We start from the raw sequence: 19,114 nt of genomic DNA on the forward strand, positions 1-19,114 counted from the left end.
ATCCTTGAAGAGTTCAAGCCCCAAACTCTTGCTCAAACTCTGTCCACTCCAACAATGGCCACTGCGCTTTGTCCTGCCTTCCTTTAATTTGTCCTTGCTAATCAATCTCAAACACCAATTGGTCACTGGTCAAAGCTCCAAAAATAACACTCTGTCTGTATCTTGTTTTACGGCGGTTGGCATCCAGCTTAATGGTGCATTACCGCCACCCTCTGCTCCAGAATGTGCACTAGACATACATTCTAAATCCCTTCACCCAATCGCGTGCGCGCGCGCGCACACACACACACACACACACACACACACACACACACAAACCTACACTTCACCCTCCCATCTTTAACCATCCTAGTATCCTATTCCTGTTTATTCGTCATATTCTATAAAAAACCCCTGTACCCCTTAAAAATGCCAAAAATACCCAGACTTGTGCTCTCTCACCCATGTCCAGCAACCCTTTTAATGTGTATTCCTGCATCCCCAACTCCCTTAATTTATTTCTCATCATCTCTCTCTGTATCCCATACTTCCTGCAACTCAGAACTACATGTTCTACTGACTCCTCTTCCTGACATTCCTCACACAATCCTGTCTGGTGTTTCCCTATTATTTTCAATGTTTTGTTTAATGCACAATGCCCCAGCCTTAACCTAGTCCACACAATTTCCTCTCTTCTGTTTCCATTATCTACCCTAGTAACTGCAACACTCTTTTGTATTTGATATAAATGCCTCCCTTTCCCCTCCCTGTCCCATCTTTCTTGCCACATTCGGTTGACTTTTTCCCAAAAATAACTGCCACAAGTTGCTGCCTTTTGTAATCCATTAACAAGCCTGAGTGAAATTCCCTCCTCTCAAGCTTCTGATCTCCCGATTGGTCGCTGGTCATTGTAAGTTGCCCCATGGCTAGACCAGGATTAAATCACTGAGTTGCAGGGTGGCATAGCTCAAAGGGATTGGAAGGGCTTATTCTGCACTATATTTCAATAAATAAATTGATAAATATATTTCATTGAGTGGACATCCAGTTCCTCTTTACCAACATGGCATTGGCTAATATGAGAAGATAGACTTTTAAGGTAATTGGAGGAAAGAATAGGAGAGATTTCAGTGATGGGTGATTTTTTATACAGAGAATGAGCGATAAGTGCAGGGAGAGCACAGCCAGGAATAGTGGTAGAGACATGAGGGACATTTAATAGAAAATTAGATAAGCACGTGGCTGAAAGAAAAGTAAACAGCTAGGAATGTGGGAGGGAAGGGGAAGATTGATCTTGGAGTGGGTTTTTAAAGGTCAGATCAACATTGTGGGCAAGGGCTTGATCGTGCTTCACCATCCTAGAATTCATCCTGTCTGGAACTATCATGCCCTGTTATGGCAACTCCACTGCCTAGAGCCACCAAAAAAAAACCTACTATGAGTTGTGGACACAGCCCAGCACATCACACAAACCACTATCCTCCCCTCGATTGACTCAGTAAAGATTAAAGACATAAAAGTACCAACCTAATCAGAGTACACCTACCCTGGATACACCTACCTTGAATACCAAATCCAAGAACTCCCACCCTGAACATTCTCCCTTTTCCATCCTCTCATTGAGTACAACACACAAAGGCTGAAAGTAATACCAGGCATAGGGACATCTTTGATGCCACCGTTTTAAGACTATTGAAGAGTTCCTCAGTATATTAGGATGGACTTTTAACCTTACAATGTACAATGATCTTACAATGATCTTCCACCTGCCTAATAGTCTACCTGTACTGCACTTTCTCTGTAACTGTAGCGCTTTATTTTGTATACTCTTATTGTTTTACCTTGTACTACCTCAATGAACTTTAGTAATAAACTGATCTGTACGAATATATGGAAGACGAGCTTTTCACTTTTAAATGTTACAATAATAATTTAATTTACCAATTTTAAACTAATGTATCATTTTACCTCTGCCTACCTCTGTTTACTTGTGCACATGAAAGTAAACACGGTAGGTTCTGTAAGAAGCAGTCCCTGACCACTCCACAAATTCCTCGTCCAATGCATCTTGCAGTCTGTTTCGTTTTGTCAATATTGAGATATATTGACAAACACAGTTCCTCTCTTAGCTCCCTTTGATAATTTCCCCTTTCGCTCTTTGTCCCACGAAGAAACAACACTGAGGGTGTGGAGTCCACTCCCACGCATGTTGTCCTAACCCTGCTGTTCATTGTCCCTTTATGTATATCACCTTCATCACCACATGATGAACAACACCACCCTCCTCCTTTCCCTTTTGCTGATCCGTGTGGAACTTTGAACATACTGGAGCCATAAGTTCCCAGTCCCAGTCATCCTGCAATAGCTGTTAGATCAGTGATTCCCAACAGGGGCGATACCACCCCACAAGAGGGCGGTTACAGATCCTAAGGGGGCTGTTGGGGAAATTGAAGTCAGTTGGGGGCATTTAAGATTCTTGGGGGAACAGTAAGTGGCACCTTATCTTGAGCCACAAGACCTGACTGACAGTTAGTAGAGTAGGCTGTTCCCAAAGACAGGATGAGGCACTGTAACACATAACTCTGAAGCAGTGAGCACTCATTGCACAACACGCCTGAAGCCTGGCAACCAAACAGACATTACTGGGTGCCCAACAGTTTCCCTTGACTCACGGCATGAAGCAAGTTCACGCAACTTAACAGCTGGTAAGTCAAGTACACCCTCTCAAATTTCTCTACAGACCTACGGAAAACAGATTGCACAATGATACAGTGGTGGCCGGAACCAAACAGTAAAAAAGCCAATCAGTAAATTTGCCGACCCCAAAGATTCCGCTGGAGGTGTTCAAAGTGACGTTGGCTTCATACGTGCGGCCAAGAACCGTCTTTGGTGATTATGAGACCTTAAGTGATTGGTCAATCATGCCAACTGGAATGGTATAAAGGAAACCTGCAGAACACCAGCTCTATCCCGACTAACATTCAGATTCCAACCTGAGTCGGTGTCGACATAATTTTCACTGTTGGATTTGGCTTCATTTGCACTCCGCCATTCCTTTGCATCCTGCTACTGGCATTCCATCCATGTCAACTCACTGCCACCATCAACGTCCGAAAGGCAGTCCCAGTTTGGGTCAATTTCTTATTTTAATTTAGCCCCTTTAATGATGGATAAATACCTACTGTGCGATCTCAATGAGTCTGAAGGCTCTGAAGCCTTGAATTCTAATTCTGCTATGAAACAGAAACTACAGAAAGTACATCAATACAATGTTACATACCTGGAGCATGGTTTTATTCTGTTCCCATCAGATCACTGATGCCCCAAGTGACTTATTTGTAAGACTGTACTGTTTAATGAAGACATGAAACTATTAAGATTGCAGGAACACTTCCATAAAATCCACCCTGAAAAGGCTACTTATGGTATTACTCAGTTTCAGAAGAAGAAAGAAGCATTCAAAAAGCATTACACACTTGAATCATTTGCCAAGAAAGTTAAAAATGACCTTGATAGTGGTTTATTGCTTCTTATAACATTTCCAAAATGTAGTGAAGTGTGGAAAATCTCATACAATTGGTGAAAGATTAGTAATACCTGCTGTATTAGAACTGATCACCCCTGTTCTCAAAATGGATAAAATGCATTTTGGAATCAAATCCTCTGGGTAATAACTCTGTAGTTCATCGCACTGGTGAAATGAGTAAAGACATTGTGTATCAGCTCTGCACAAAGCCACAAAACACAGAATTTGGGATACAACTGAATGAGTCAACTGTGCGAGACAACAAGGCATTGCTAATGGGATATGTATGGTTTATCAAAAATGGATAAGTTTATGAAGAGGTTCTCTTTTGTAAAAAGTTAAAGCCAAATATCAATGAATCAATCTACAACAAGCTCAAAATGTATATTGATGATAAAAATATTCCAATTATGAAAAAAAAATCTTGTGCAACAGATGTGGCAGCATATATGACTGGTCACCATGCTGATTTAGTGGCATTTATCTGTTATCAACAAAATTAAAGCTCATCAGTTAAAGCCTTGCCAGTTACACCAAGGTAACAATGAAGTGTTTGAACACTTGCTTCTTCACATTGAAGTGCATTAGCAGTCAAAAGCTTGGTGCTTAAAATGTTTCTTTGACACTATGGTTGAATTTTTGCTCAGTCAACAAGAGCTTGGGGAACAAGATTGAACTTCGATGTGGAGATGAGTTGTGGCATACCTAGCTGATCTGTATGACAAAATGAACATTCTAAATATAAAACTGCATGGTGAGAATTTCAATTTAATCCAGGAAAAGTGCATTGTCCACTTTTATCAGAAAATTGGAAATATATGAGCAAAACATTGGGAGAAGAATGTTTCCCTGCATTAAAAGTATGGCACTCTCTTTCACAGACAGTGATTTACAAGAGTACTGCTTATACCTGCAGTCACTAAAATACGATTTTCAGAATTAATTCAAGGATTTGAATGACCTGGAAAATGTCATACTGGATAATTATAACCCATTTCTTTACAAGGTAGAAGAATAGGAAGACAGTTGCAAAAAGAAATTATTAAAATTCAGAATGATGAAGAAGCAAAAGTGTTTTTTTTTAATGTCAGGTTTTATGGTATGTAGCTATACTGTCACATGAGGTTTCCTGGTCTTTGGAGAAGAGTCAAACTGCTCTCCATTGCATTTCCATCCTCCTACCTTGCTGAAGGAGGCTTCAGTGCAGTGAACCACATACTCACAAAAAACAGAAAATGCTTGGACATTATTTCACATGGGGAGTGAAAGCATTTGCTGTCACAACTTGAACCAGATATTTCAACTCTTGCTGAAAACCATCAAGCTCAAGGATCACATTGATATAGAAGCTGCAGTACAATGCACAAATACTGTGTAAGCTCGGTTTAAAGATAAATAAAATTTAAAGCAGAATAATTTTTCTCATGTTAGCATATGGTAGACATGTTTTTACATTATTGGGGTGCCAGAAAGTATATTGCACCCAAGAGGGGCATTGGGATATATGAAGGTGCTTTAAGGAGGTCATAATGTCCATGTCAACCTAGATAGAAAGTTGAACTGAAAGCACCTTCCTGTATGTTCATGTGCCAATCTAAGTGCCTCATAAAAACCACAATCATGTCTGCATCCACCATCGTGCCTGGAAATGTTTACAATGTTCCGAATATTCCTTGTGTAAAATAAAAACTTCCCTCGCACATCTTCTATTAACTTGAAGCTGTGCCATCTAGTATTTGCAACATCTGTCCTGAATGTAAAGACCCAACTCAGCATTCATTAGACTGCTAACGTTCTGCAAATTGTTCTTCCTCCCTCCATGTCTTTCTCCTTGGTTAAGAGTAATGCATCCATCCCTTCCCCCTCCTGTCTTCTCCTATCATTTCGGATCTCCCCCTCCCCGCCCCACTTTCAAATCTTTTACTAGCTCTTCTTTCAGTTAGTCCTGACGAAGGGTCTCGGTCCGAAACGTCGACTGTACCTCTTCCTAGAGATGCTGCCTGGCTTGCTGCGTTCACCAGCAACGTTTATGTGTGTTGCTTGAAATTCCAGCATCTGCAGCTTTCCTCGTGTCAACGTCTTTGATCACAGGGCCATCAGGCAGTGGTCGGCACGTACTGTCCTGCAGGCACTGCAGGAGAAGGACGTGATGGACACAGTGGGGTGGTTCCCTGAGCGGACCGTCCAGTACATCTGGCAAATGCCTCATCGCCAGATCTCACCAACAGCCACTAGGACCTCGCCTGGCTGGCGGTGAGAGGGGCCCTCCCAGTCAGATCCCTTCTGTACGCCCAGGATGTCGTTCTACACCCCGCTGCCCACGGGAGGACTGCAGTGAGGAGGAGTCTGTGACCCACCTCTTTGCACACTGTCAGTTCGCAAAGGGTGTGGAGGAGGATGGACGGGCTGGTATCACGTTTCATCCCCAGCAGCTGCGTAACAGAGGACTCTCTGATCTACGGGCTGTTCCCGGGGACGTACACGGAGACCAACATCCGGTGCTGCTGGCAGATCATCAACTCGGTGAAAGACGCTCTTTGGTCGGCCCGAAACTTGATGATCTACCAGCACATGGAGATGTCCGTGGGAGAATGCTGCCGACTGGCACATTCTCGGCTGCAGGAGTACGCGCTGAAACTTGGTGCAGCCACCGCAACGGCCCGGTGGGAAAGGACCACGGTTTAGGGTTCTTCTCCCGCGGGAGTGGAAAGAGTCGGGTGGCGGGGAGTATACCCCTCAACAATGCTGTGTAAAGATGAACCAACATAGTGCCATGTGAGTAGCTAAAAGTGTGGAAATGTAAACCCCGTAATGGAAACACCTGTAAAGGATTGAGAGTCATTGAATGGTTTACTGTACATAATTTTATTTTTAAATAAAGTATATTTTGAAATTTTAAAAAATCTCTGCTGGATCGAGTAAAGGATTCAACTCTTGGGACTATCATTTTGTAGCGGCAAAATCAAAACAAAGCAATTGCAGCCAGCCTGTGACCCCGAGATGGAGTTGTTATATTAGTGTGACACATCCACAGCTCCCATGCAAGATTGCTCCAAAGTGTCGATTTCCTTATTTCAATTCCTTATTAGCGATTAGCAAACATACAATCTTGAAGTAAAAATAAGTGTTAGGCGAAGATATATAACCTCCGCCGGCCCTAAGCTACAAACTGCTACGAAATAAGCAATAATTTTGCCGCTACAAAAACATTGTCCCAAAGAGTTGAATCCTTTATTCGATCTTTTATTAGGAATTAGCAAATATACAATCTTGAAGCAATACTAAATGTTAAGCGAGGATATATGACCTCCGCTGGCCTCAGCTACAAACTGCCACGAAATAAGCAAGATATGTAACTTATTCCCTTGCATTAACCACACCCCCACTAATATGACTAGTAGTCACAATAAACGCGTAATGCAGACCACATGGCTCCTACAAGCACATTGTGTGTTTTGTTTTATATTTCCAGCATCTGTAGAATATCTTGCCTTTTGTTTCTACGTGACTTGGACTTTTGACATTTGACACAAACAATGCCTGTTGATATTGAATATATTGTTTTTGAGAGTTTGCTGTATTAAAATAGCTGCTTAGTGTTCTACATATTCTTTTACTGTTTTGGGGGTACATGGCGTGGAAACGTGCTTGCAGACACCTTTAATGGCACCCTGTTTACCCAGAAACAGGGCGATCCAGAATTTAGCGTCAGTGACCCACCGATACAAATGCGCAGGCGTCAGGGTGACAGACAGTTCCGGGAAATCGCGCATGCGCTCAGCGGACAAAAGACTTCGGGGCTTCGGCGGAAGGTAGGAGCGGGGCTCTGGGTGAGGGTTTCATCAGCGCCCCCGTCTCCGGGACAATTGTTATGAGTCCGGACACGCCGTAGCCCCGCACCCTGGGATAGTGCCGATCCTTTCCCACTCTCAGGCCCGCGTACCCGGGTCCTTCGGGGTTTTGTGCTGCTGAGCGATGGCGGGGGATGGGAGCAGATCGAGCTCCAACTATCTCAATTCAAGCATTTGCAACTCGGAAAACAAAATCAAAATCCTTCCATCAGCTTTAGATCTTGAGAAAATCACCTTTGTTCTACCTCCTCTTATTCTGGACCTTTCCACCCGTGAGAACATGTTTTGTTCTATTAGAACGTAGAGCATAAAACAGTCCAGCTCAAGAACAGGCCATTTGGAACAGCTAAAAACCAAATCAGAAACACGCAAACACCAATCCCTCCTGCCTACACCCCCATGCCCATAACCCTCCATCTTCCTTGCATCCATGTGCCTATCCAAACGTCTCTTAAAAGCCTCTAATGTATATGTCTCTACTACCATTGCAGGCATCCACCACTCTCCGAGTAAAAAACTTACCCCTCACATCCCTCGTCTACCGTCCCCCTCTCACCTTCAATGCATGCCCTCTGGTATTAATCATTTCAACCCTGGGAAACAGATACTCTTTGTCTACGCTATTCATGCCTCTCATAACCTTATAAACCTCCATCAGATCTCTCCGCAGTTCCCTGTGCTCCAGAGAAAACAACCCAAGTGTATCTAGATTGTTGTGATAGTACGTGCCCTCTAAACCAGGCAGCACACTGGCAAGTCATTTCTGCACCTTCTCCAAAGCCTCAATATCCTTCCTACAGTGGGGCAACCAGAATGGTAAAATACTCCAGATTTAGCCTACTCCCGAGTTTTCTAAAATTGCAGCATAATCCCTTGACTTTTGAATAATGCCTCGATGAGTAAGAGGAAGCATTCCATAAGCCACTTGATCTTCTTGTGTTGTAATTTTCACATCACGAAAGTGCCACACTCCCATGAGAAATACTGCCCTCCCTGTCATATTTATTGGCATTGCTATTGATGAGTTCACCACTGTCAATCACCTGGCCTTGGGGAGGGGGTGAGGTGGTCAGAGCTCTTTGTAGAACTGTGGGACGCGACCAGAACTTGAAATAATATCAATATTCCCTCTTAATAGCTGCGCAGGTCAAGAAATTTTTATACAGCTTGAAATCTGGGGCAGTTTAGCACCATAGAGAAGATGATTCCAGCTGCGCGGCAACAAAGACTGTCTGCCTGGGATCATTTCGGCTACTGTGTGGCTGCACACCTTAGAGTGAACAAGGAGTAATACTAATGGAGAGAGTCAAACTGAGCCAGGTCACAGATTGAAGGCAGGCAGAAATAGTCATAGTCATAGTCATACTTTATTGATCCCGGGGGAAATTGGTTTCCATTACAGTTGCACCATAAATAATTAAATAGTAATAAAACCATAAATAATTAAATGTAATATGTAAATTATGCCAGGAAATAAGTCCAGGACCAGCCTATTGGCTCAGAGTGTCTGACCCTCCAAGGGAGGAGTTGTAAAGTTTGATGGCCACAGGCAGGAATGACTTCCTATGACGCTCTGTGTTGCATCTCGGTGGAATGAGTCTCTGGCTGAATGTACTCCTGTGCCCAACCAGTACATTATGTAGTGGATGGGAGACATTGTCCAAGATGGCATGCAACTTGGACAGCATCCTCTTTTCAGACACCACCGTCAGAGAGTCCAGTTCCATCCCCACAACATCAGTGGCCTTACAAATGAGTTTGTTGATTCTGTTCGTGTCTGCAAATGGCCCAATCCAATACAGACAGGAAACTGCAGCTTGTGTTGAACCTCGCTGGAACAGTGTGATGTCAGAGCTCAGCAAATAGATTAAAATTATTTCATCTGAAATATCCTTCTCCCATTGATGGCTTTTGTAAATATTTTTATGGGTAAGAAACATCAAAGAATTTGTGTGCAAATCTCAAACACAACTACATGACAGTTTTGTTGTCTCTGTGCTGATACATAAGGAGTGACCAGACATTTCCTTTGTAACACTGAAATATTTGTTGTTGATCCTAGGAGGTGAAGAAATATCTCATCCCAGCGGGAAAACTGCTCTGTGTCTGAAATGAAGTTTTCTGTTGTAACTCAGTGAAATCCACTGGAACCAGCACTGACAACACACCAGCATTTGTTCACTGGAGATCAGTTCTTCCACTGCATTGAGAGTGCGAGGGATTCACTACATCTGACATCTCACTTGATGAGTTGCCAGAGAATTGATAAAGAGCTGAGGGAAGGGATTCACTCCCTTGTTCCACCTGCAGTCACACCCTCAAGTTCACACTGAGCAGAGGCTGTTGACCTGTTCTGTGTTGGCAGGGATTCACTCAGTTATCCAGTGGACAGACACCAGAGAACTCACACCAGGGAGAGACCATTCAGCCGCTCAGACTGGGAGGGGATTCACTCTGTCATCTCAACTGAAGGTATATTAGCGAGTTCACACTGAGCAGAGGTCATTCACCTGCTCAGACTGTGGGATGGGATTCACTTTGTCATCCAACCAGCAGAGACACCAGCGAGTTCACACTGGGGAGAGACCATTCATCTGCTCTGAATGTGGAAAGGGATTTATGCAGTCATCTCATCTGAAGGTACATCAGCGAGTTCACACCGGGGAGAGGCCATTCGTCTGCTCAGTCTGTGGGAAGGGTTTCATTCAGTCATCTCATCTGAAAGTGCATCAGCGAGATCACACTGGGGAGAAGCCGTTCACCTGCTCACAATGTGGGAAAGCATTCACTCGGTCGTCTGAACTGAAGGTACATCTGCGAATTCATACTGGGGAGAAGCCGTTCATCTGCTCGGACTGTGGGAAGCGATTCACTCGGTCATCTGAACTGAAGGTACATCAGCGAATTCACACTGGGGAGAAGCCGTTCATTTGCTCAGACTGTGGGAAGGGATTCACTCGGTCATGTGACCTAAATACACACCAGTTAGTTCACACTGGGGAGAGACCATTCGCATGCTCGGACTGTGGGAAGGGATTCACTCAAACATATGATCTACTGGCACACCAACGAGTTCACACTGGGGAGAGGCCATTCACCTGCTCACAATGTGGGAAGGGATTCACTCACTCATCCAACCTCCAGAGACACCTCCGAGTTCACACTGGGGAGAGGCCGTTTACCTGCTCAGACTGTGGAAAAGGATTCACTCAGTCATTTTACCTACTGGCACATCAGTCAGTTCACATTGGTGAGATGCCGTTCACCTGCTCAGACTGTGGGAAGGGATTTCCTCGTTCATTTCAACTGAAGGTACATCAGCGAGTTCACAGTGGGGAGAGGCCATTCACCTGCTCAGATTGCGGGAAAGGATTCACTCGGTCCTATGACCTACTAGCTCACCAGCGAGTTCACACTGGGGAGAGGCCGTTCACCTGCTCAGACTGTGGGAAGGGGTTTACTCAGACATATGACCTACTAGCTCACCAGCGAGTTCACACTGGTGAGAGGCCATTCACCTGCTCAGAATGTGGGAAGCGATTCACTCACTCATCCAACCTACAGAGACACCTGCGAGTTCACTCTGGGGAGAGGCCGTTCATCTGCTCAGATTGTGGGAAGGGATTCACTCAGACATATGACCTACTAGCGCACCAACGAATTCACACTGGGGAGATGCCATTCACCTGCTCAGAATGTGGGAAGGGATTTCCCTGGTCTTTTCAACTGAAGGTGCATCAGCGCATTCACACTGGGGAGAGACCTTTTAGTTGTTCAGACTGTGGGAAGGGGTTCACAGACTTATCCAACCTACAGAGACACCAGCGAGTTCACACTGGGGAGAGGCCATTCACCTGTTCTGTGTGTGGGAAGGGATTCACCCGAGCATCCGGCCTACAAACACACCAATCTGTTCACACTGGGGAGAGGCCATTCACCTGCTCAGATTGTGGGAAGGGATTCACTCAGTCATCTCATCTGAAGGTACACCAGCGAGTTCACACTGGAGAGAGGCCGTTCACCTGTTCTGTGTGTGGGAAGGGATTCACTCGGTTATCCAGCCTACAGGCACACCAGCGAGTTCACACTGGGGAGAGGCCATTCACCTGCTCAGACTGTGGGAAGGGATTCACTCAGCCATCTAACCTGAAGGTACATCAGAGAGTTCACACTGGGGAGAGGCCATTCACCTGCTTAGATTGTGGGAAGGGATTCATTCAGTCATCTGACCTACTGGTACACCAGAGAGTTCACACTGGGGAGCGGCCGTTCATCTGCTTAGAATGTGGGAAGGGGTTCACTCAGTCAGCTCACCTGAAGCTACACCGGCGAGTTCACAGCGGGGAGAGTCCATTCACCTGCTCAGACTTTCGGAAGAGATTCACTTAGTGATCTGACCTACTGGCATGCAGACACTTCATGATGGGGTGAGGCCGTTCCCCTGCTCTGAATGTGGGAAGGGATTAATTTGACCAATTTACCTACTGGAAGATTTAATTTAGCTGCTCAGACTGTGAAGGGATTCACTCACTCATCCAACCTACAGAGGCACCAGTTAGTTCACACTATGGTGAGGCCGTTCACCTGCTCAAACCGGCAAAATGATTTACTCTTTTATGTGACCTACTGGTACATTAGAAAGTTCACACTGAGGAGAGGCCGTTCACCTGCTCAGACTGGTGTAATGATTTACTCGGTTATATGACCTACTGGTACATCAGCAAGTTCACACTGGGGAGAGGCTGGTCAATTGCTCTGCGTGTGTGTGAAGGGATTCACTCGGTCATTTCACCTACTGGCACATAGTAAGTTCAGAGTGGGAGGTAGCTGTCCGCCCACTCTGATTGTGGGAAGGAATTCACTTTGTCATCTCGACTGATGCCACACCAGTCAACTCTCACTGGGAGAAGCCACTCACCTGCTCAGACTGTGGTTTGGGATTCACTCAGTCATTTCACACTGGACACTGTGTGTTCACTTGCTCTAAATGTGGGAAGAAATTCACTTAGTCATCTAACCTTGTGACACACTGCTGAGTTTACAGTGGGTAAAAGTTAAATAAGCTGCATGTTAGATATTTATCTCTAACTTGAATAAAAGTGACTTTTGGTGTTTAACTCTGCAATTATTGCTGCTGCTTATCACACCCAGTTCCGCACCCTGGCTACTGGCATGTTCATCAGTAATGTGACTAGAGTTTAATATTCTAGATCTGTGACTAATAAATCGTTTCTAAACTCTATCTCAGGTACTTAATAAACTTATAACACTCAGTGTGCAGTAGGGCATCAACTCAGCCAGCTGGTCCCTGCCAGTGTTTCTGTTCCACAACAATTCTTTTCAATCCATTCCTGCTGTTCACTTCTCACTCTTCCCATGGTGATGGGTTCCAAACAGTACCACTCTGTTAGCAACTTTAAATTCCTGGGTGTTACTATTTCAACGGACCTGTCATGGATATGCAATTGCAAAGAAAGCATGATAGCACAATTTCCTTACAAGTCTGTGGTGATTCAGCGTGGCTTCAAAAACTTCCATAGTCTTTTGACTAGTTGCATCATGGCCTGGTATGGAAGCACCAATGCCTTTGAATAGAAAACCCTACAATTGGTAGTAGATTTGGCCCAGTACATTCCCAAGTAAAGCTCTCCCAACCATTGAGCACATCTACATGAAACATTGCCGTAGAAAAGCAGCATCCATCACCACCCAGGCCACGCTCTTTTCTTGCTGCTGCCATCAGTAGAAGAGGCCCAGGACTTGCATTGCCAGGTTCAAGAACAGTTACTACCCCTCAACCATCAGGTCTTCAACAAAACAGGATAACTACATTCACTTAACAATCTACTGAGAAGTTCCCACAACAAATGATCTCAGTTTAGGGATTCATTGTCTTGTCATTTCATAATCTTGTTATTTATTGCAATTTGATTATATCTTAATTTGCATAGTTTGTTGTCTGCTGCTCTCTACTTCATCTTTCATTGATCCTGTTGTACTTACTATTCCATAGATCTGCTAAATATGCAGATAGGGAAAATGAATCTCAGAGTGGTATGTGGTGACATATATGTACTCTGACAAGAAAAAAAATACTTTGACTTTGACTTTATGGGTGAGGAGATTTCCCTTGAATTTCCTGCATGACTTTCTGCAGACTGAAGAAGAAGATGTGTTGACTGCAGTTATGTTTGACATGTTCTTTGTCCTTTAAATCTCTGGGCCAAGGACAAATGACATTGTTAGTTAACCTACATACTCCTTGCTCATTTCAATGTTAGGTGCCATTTTCACTGCTTCTAAAGGGCAGTGTATAGGTTATTACAGCTGTCCTCTAAATTCTGAAAAAGCAGAGTGGGGAACAGAGACAGGTCATAAGGCAGAGAGTGGAGCTCTGGATAAGATCATATGATGAGCAGGGAAATAGAGCAGGGGGCGTAGCAAAGCGTGACAAGGGTATCAACACTTGGAGGCTGATTGACAGAAAAAATAAGTTAATTGTTGACATACTTTATACTTTATTGTTGCCAAACAATTGATACTAGAACGTACAATCATCACAGCGATATTTGATTCTGCACTTGTTGAGGCTGTTACTTAAGGAAGCTCATAAAATATTGACAGGATTAGTGGCATTTGGTAGAGGGGAGGTAATACTTGCAAACACTTTCAATGGCACTGTTCTCACCCAGAGATATGTGAGATTCAGAATGTACTATCACTGCAATTCGAATGGGCAACTATGGAGAGTCTGTTGGAGCTGACTGTTTAATCTTAATTGTCATGTTCTTTGCAGTTTAACAATTAATTATTGCTTGTATTTTAAGTAGATTTTATATGCCTGGCAGTTTAATGTGCCTCTAGTGCAGGGGTCGGCAACCTTTTTGCCTCTGTGGGCCAGATCGCGTATTAATGAGCGGAGGGTGGGCCAGATAAATGCCATAAAAAACGTGAAATATGGGAATTATCCATTTAAATACATATAGTTATGTTTGGTCTCAAATTAATGAATAACGCATGCTAGAAAATCATTTGTGCTTAAGGTTGTCTACCCCTGCTGTAGTGGCTGTACAATGTATAATTCTGGAAGATTCTTTGTATTTTATGAAGTGAGTAAGTGTTTTGTCATTGGTTAATTTCTACTGCAGTATTGACTGTTCTTTCTAATTGTATTATTATCTATAGATTTGAGTGGATTTTTTCTTACCTTGGGTTAAAGAAGTAGCTGCTTTATGTTTTTCTCTGTTCGTCAGGTTGTGGACCTCTGTCACTGTTCTGCTCCTCTTCTATTAACTTTGAATAAATCAATCATGAAGCAACAAATTTTATGCCTCGTTCCTGACTTCTAAACAAACCTCAGATTTCAACACCAAAGTCCACTAGTTGGCATAGCCGGCAGGATTTAGAGCTCGGAACAATCGAAAACAAAGAGAGCATTTTCAGATCCTAAACAAAAGTGTTACAAACTTCCTTTTTGTTCCAAATTGTCTGAGAAAAAATCCCCTAGTTCTGGCTTTTGCGTCATCAGATGGAAATTGTGATTCAGAACTGCTGTATTGTTATTTTTATAAACACCTGTAAAAGAGACTGCTAATTAACTATGTAATCCAGTAGAGAGTCAAAAATTCACATACAAGCAGTGGACCATGGATAAAAAGGTAATAAATTCTGCAAACCAGTTGGCTGCATGAGAAAAGAGATATCTACAAGCTAGCTGAGCATGGTAAAAATTAAACTTGTTTTGCAAGACAACCTGTTAAATTTCAAAATCACGGTTAAAATAAAACCATGTCTGTATTTAAGATTGAATCAAAACAATGGCCTAAGTCGTGAAACAGACTGGGAACTTTTACATAAATGAAACATTTCATTTTGATAAGATTATCGAAATACCCCATCAATGTTGAATGTAATGAAATGAGGCCCCTAGATGATATTCTGAATGTCTGGGATAAGACCCAGGTTGTGACTGCTGTTGATTAGAGATAAGACCGGGTGGTGGCTTTGATCGAATGTGTGAACGAGTGAAAGAGTTAACAGATCAGTATCCATTCAATGATCATTGCAACATTGGACTTGCCAGGTAACGTAATTGGTGGGAATGCACATATTTCACGTACACCAAAATTGAGTTTGGGTTCACTAGTGTGAAACTGGTGTGACAAGCGTTCTAGGACAATTCCAAATTTATTGTAAGTGTCAGCCAAGCCAGTTGCTTTGAAGCTGCCAGGGTTTTGGGACCAAAATTCCATTGCTTGGTTTGTACGAGCCGAGGCCCAATTCATGCTGCGAGAAGTCGTCACTGACCACACCAAACTCTACTACATGGCATGGTAGTGTCACTCAGCAGTTCCACAGCATTGAGAGTGGCGAATCTACTAGAAAACCTGCCAGAACACAATAACTACCGATCACAGAAAACTCACCTTTTACAGACTTTTGGACTATCAGAGTCTGAGCATGCCGGACAGTTGCTCTCCTTGCCCGGCCTCAATGATGCTAAGCTGTTAGAGCAAATGCTGTCACTCTTGAGAAATTGCCATCCTTTTTTTTATTTTTCAAGAACTCTTCATGCGGCAAATGCCTGATCAAGTTAGCATAGCCTTCACTAATTCACCCATGAGGGACTACAGGGAGCTTGCTAAAATGGGTGACAGTCTACAGAAGGCCAGGCAGGATTATATCATTCCTCCCCTCCCTGCTGCAATAAGCCCAGTCAGCAAGGCCCTCATTAATGACACCCATAGATGGTGCCAGGCCTGAGTTTTTACCACACTGACTTTGGTACTGACGCAATGAAGTGCCAATCACCTTACAGTTTTGACAGTGCTACTCAACTGCTGGGCAGATTCCCAAACCTCACCAAGCCCACATTCTCCACTACAGTCACAAAACATGGGGTCGAGCACCACATTTCTACAACTGTCCTGCCAAGTTCAGGGACGCTGCAGTTTATCTCCTGTGTGGTGTCTCAACCATTTGTCCTCACCCCATACTAGAAACTGCAAACTGGAGGCTGACTGTTTTTAACTCCAAACATGGCCTCTGAGATCTGGGCCAGGAGGCTTCACAGAAGCTGGTCGCATTAAAGTTTGTGTGGCAGGGCCATAGAAAGGACGTACATTAGAGTGTAGCCTGTGGGCAAAAATTAACTGTCATATCCAGGCACCATTGATACCTTATGAGATCCCTGGTTGGTCCTCTTTCCCCCTCCCCCTGTTTCATGCACCTCCTTACCAACAGGTGGCCAGAGGTCATCCCCCTAGCATCGATGACAGCCACAGATGTGGCTTGGGCATTCATCAGCACCTGGGTTGCTTGATTTGGCACCTCATCTGACATTTCCTCTGAATGCGGTCCCCAATTCACATCAGACCTCTGGGCTTTGATGGCCCAGAACCTTGGCATTAGGCTACATCATACCACAGCACATCACCCATTGTCCAATGCCCTATGTGAGCAGTTTCACTGCTGCTTAAAGGCTGCTCCGAAGGCTTCCCTGACGGATGAGTATCGGCATGACTGTCTTCCGTAGGTTCTGCTGGGAATCAGAACAGCTCTAAAAGAGGACCTGCAGTTAACCACGGCTGAGTTGGTATACAGGGACGTGTTACAAATGCGAGGTGATTTTATTCCTGACGCCTGGTCGGCCTCTCAACAGCGTTCCACCCTCCTCAGTAAATTCAGTTCCCTTGCACCTATTCCTAAATTCCATCATGGCATACACCACACTTGGGTTTCTGTTGATCTACATTGTGCCTCGTTTGATTTTGTCTGCCATGGTGCACACCGACATCCCCTTAGGCCCCCTTACGATGGTCCGTATCATGTTTTGGAACGGCCTGAAAAGACTTTTTATGATTTGATAAGAGGGGTAAACTTGAATGCATTTCGGTAGATTGGCACAGGATTTGGAGGATTCTGCTACCATGCCCCCGGTGTCTCTGGATGCGCCAGCGGCATCTGCCGTTACTCTACCCATGGAATATATCACCCAGGCAGGGCGGCTCGTCCGAGCTCCGGACAGGCTTACAATGCCGGTTTTAATGAATTCTGTGGGGCCCTGTACAGGGTAGTGTAATTGGTGGAAACGGACATATTTCACAACCATCAGCATTGGGCTGGGGTTCACTTTAGGTCGCTGGTCTAACGTGATGCCGTTATTACGAGAAGTACTGTTGCTGTGCTTTGTGTTCAAGGTTTGAACCCTTACGGTTTTGCTGAAACATAAAATATCTCACGCAGTTTTATATGTGAAAACCTACCGAGTTTGCCTGGGGCGCAGAGACGAACTGAAACAATGTCAGAATGCGCAGTCGCGATTTCAAGTGGGCGGTTCCGCTGGTGAAGCTGCCGTGACGCTCTTGTGGTGCTCCGCCTAGGGAGGCATCGCCTGATGAAGGGGCTCGGCCCGGAAAGGCGGATGGTTACTCTTTTCCATAGATGCTGCCTGGCCTGCTGAGTTCCTCCAGTATTTTGTGTGTGTTGCAAGCACCTATTACTCAAGCTGCGCCCTAACACACTCTCTTAACAAGGTCACTATGTGGAGACTCTTCTCTGGAGACTGTTGCAGATCAATCAAAAATGGCTCAACTACTCAACAACCTGGTGGCTAGCACATGCTCTGACAACCCTATGATGAACAACTGAAGCGTTTCAAACTTTAAAGGTAACTGGAGCGGCTACTCGAAAGAACCAACTCACAACAAAGATTTTGCTCGGGGTGGGGACGGAGATAATCCTGGTTGACACGTCTTCCACAGAATCCAATAATAATAATGTTCAAAGTCGAAGAAATGTATTCGATCCATTACTAGTAACTTGCAAAACAATTTTGAAGCGATAAAACTAGTGAAACTAAAACTAGCGATATTGAGCGTGCTTAAGTGGAATTAAGCGAAGTATCACACTCCGCGGTCTCTAACTCGAATAACTGCCCCAGACAAAGCATGAATTTGTAACTAAACTCTTCTGTTTTACCACTTCCCCGCACGCGTGGCTAACTACAAATACTAAACGTAATAAACGTGTAACACAAAATACAATGCAGATACATGGCTCCTACATCCCAGACCCCTAATTATTACACTAAAATAGTTACAACTACGTACCATCAAAAACAGGAGACATGAAATGTTAACATTCATACAAATGCCCTCTTTCTGCTTTCTTCTTCTGGACAAGTCAAGTGACACTTTTCTAGGCCAGCGGTTACCAGCACTTAGCCCAGTACAAAGTGATCTTTACCATTGCTCGCTGACAAGATAAAAACATGAAGCTTCTAGAGCCATAGCTGATCAAATCTCGGCCTCCTGTAGAAGACATATCTCGGTTATAGGCCGATCCAAAAAGCTGGTCTTGGTCACGATGTGCACCTGTCACGTAAATCCTTTTCTGGCTGGAATAACTTGAATAATTCTTCCCATGATCTATGAGATTTGAGGCTCTGTGCCATCAACTATAAGCACAATACCTCCTGGGAGGAAATAGCATATTATACTTGTGCATTTTTGCAGCTGGAGTAAATATTTCTTGGCCCACCATTTCCAAAGCAAGTTTGACATTTATTGGATGTGCTTCTGTCTATGTTGAACATAAACAGCTATTTGGAATTCTCCTGGTGGTAGTGATGGTGAGCTCTTCAAAAGCAACAGATAGAATAGAAAATCTACAGCACAGTACAGGCCCTTCGGCCCACAAAGCTCTGCCAAACATGTCCTTACCTTCGAAATTACCAAGGCTTACCCATTGCCCTCTA

The 19,114-nt window shown here is 44.0% G+C and overlaps 1 protein-coding gene across 2 annotated transcripts; it reads left to right on the forward strand.

Moving 5' to 3' along the window:
• Positions 1–7,240: 7,240 nt before the first annotated feature.
• LOC134350884 (gastrula zinc finger protein XlCGF57.1-like) lies at positions 7,241–14,836 on the forward strand. 2 transcript variants are annotated; one of them, XM_063056677.1, is made up of 2 exons: positions 7,241–7,317; positions 9,419–14,836. In XM_063056677.1, exon 2 carries the CDS (start codon positions 9,883–9,885, stop codon positions 11,743–11,745), a length of 1,863 nt encoding a protein of 620 aa, XP_062912747.1. In that variant the 5' UTR covers positions 7,241–7,317; positions 9,419–9,882; the 3' UTR covers positions 11,746–14,836. The 2 variants fall into 2 exon arrangements, with proteins under 2 accessions (XP_062912747.1, XP_062912748.1); XM_063056678.1 differs by lacking the exon at positions 7,241–7,317 and adding an exon at positions 7,426–7,628.
• Positions 14,837–19,114: the final 4,278 nt, after the last annotated feature.

Source organism: Mobula hypostoma, chromosome 8, assembly GCF_963921235.1.
Source record: "Mobula hypostoma chromosome 8, sMobHyp1.1, whole genome shotgun sequence".
In the NCBI taxonomy this organism is placed as follows: Eukaryota; Metazoa; Chordata; class Chondrichthyes; order Myliobatiformes; family Myliobatidae; genus Mobula; species Mobula hypostoma.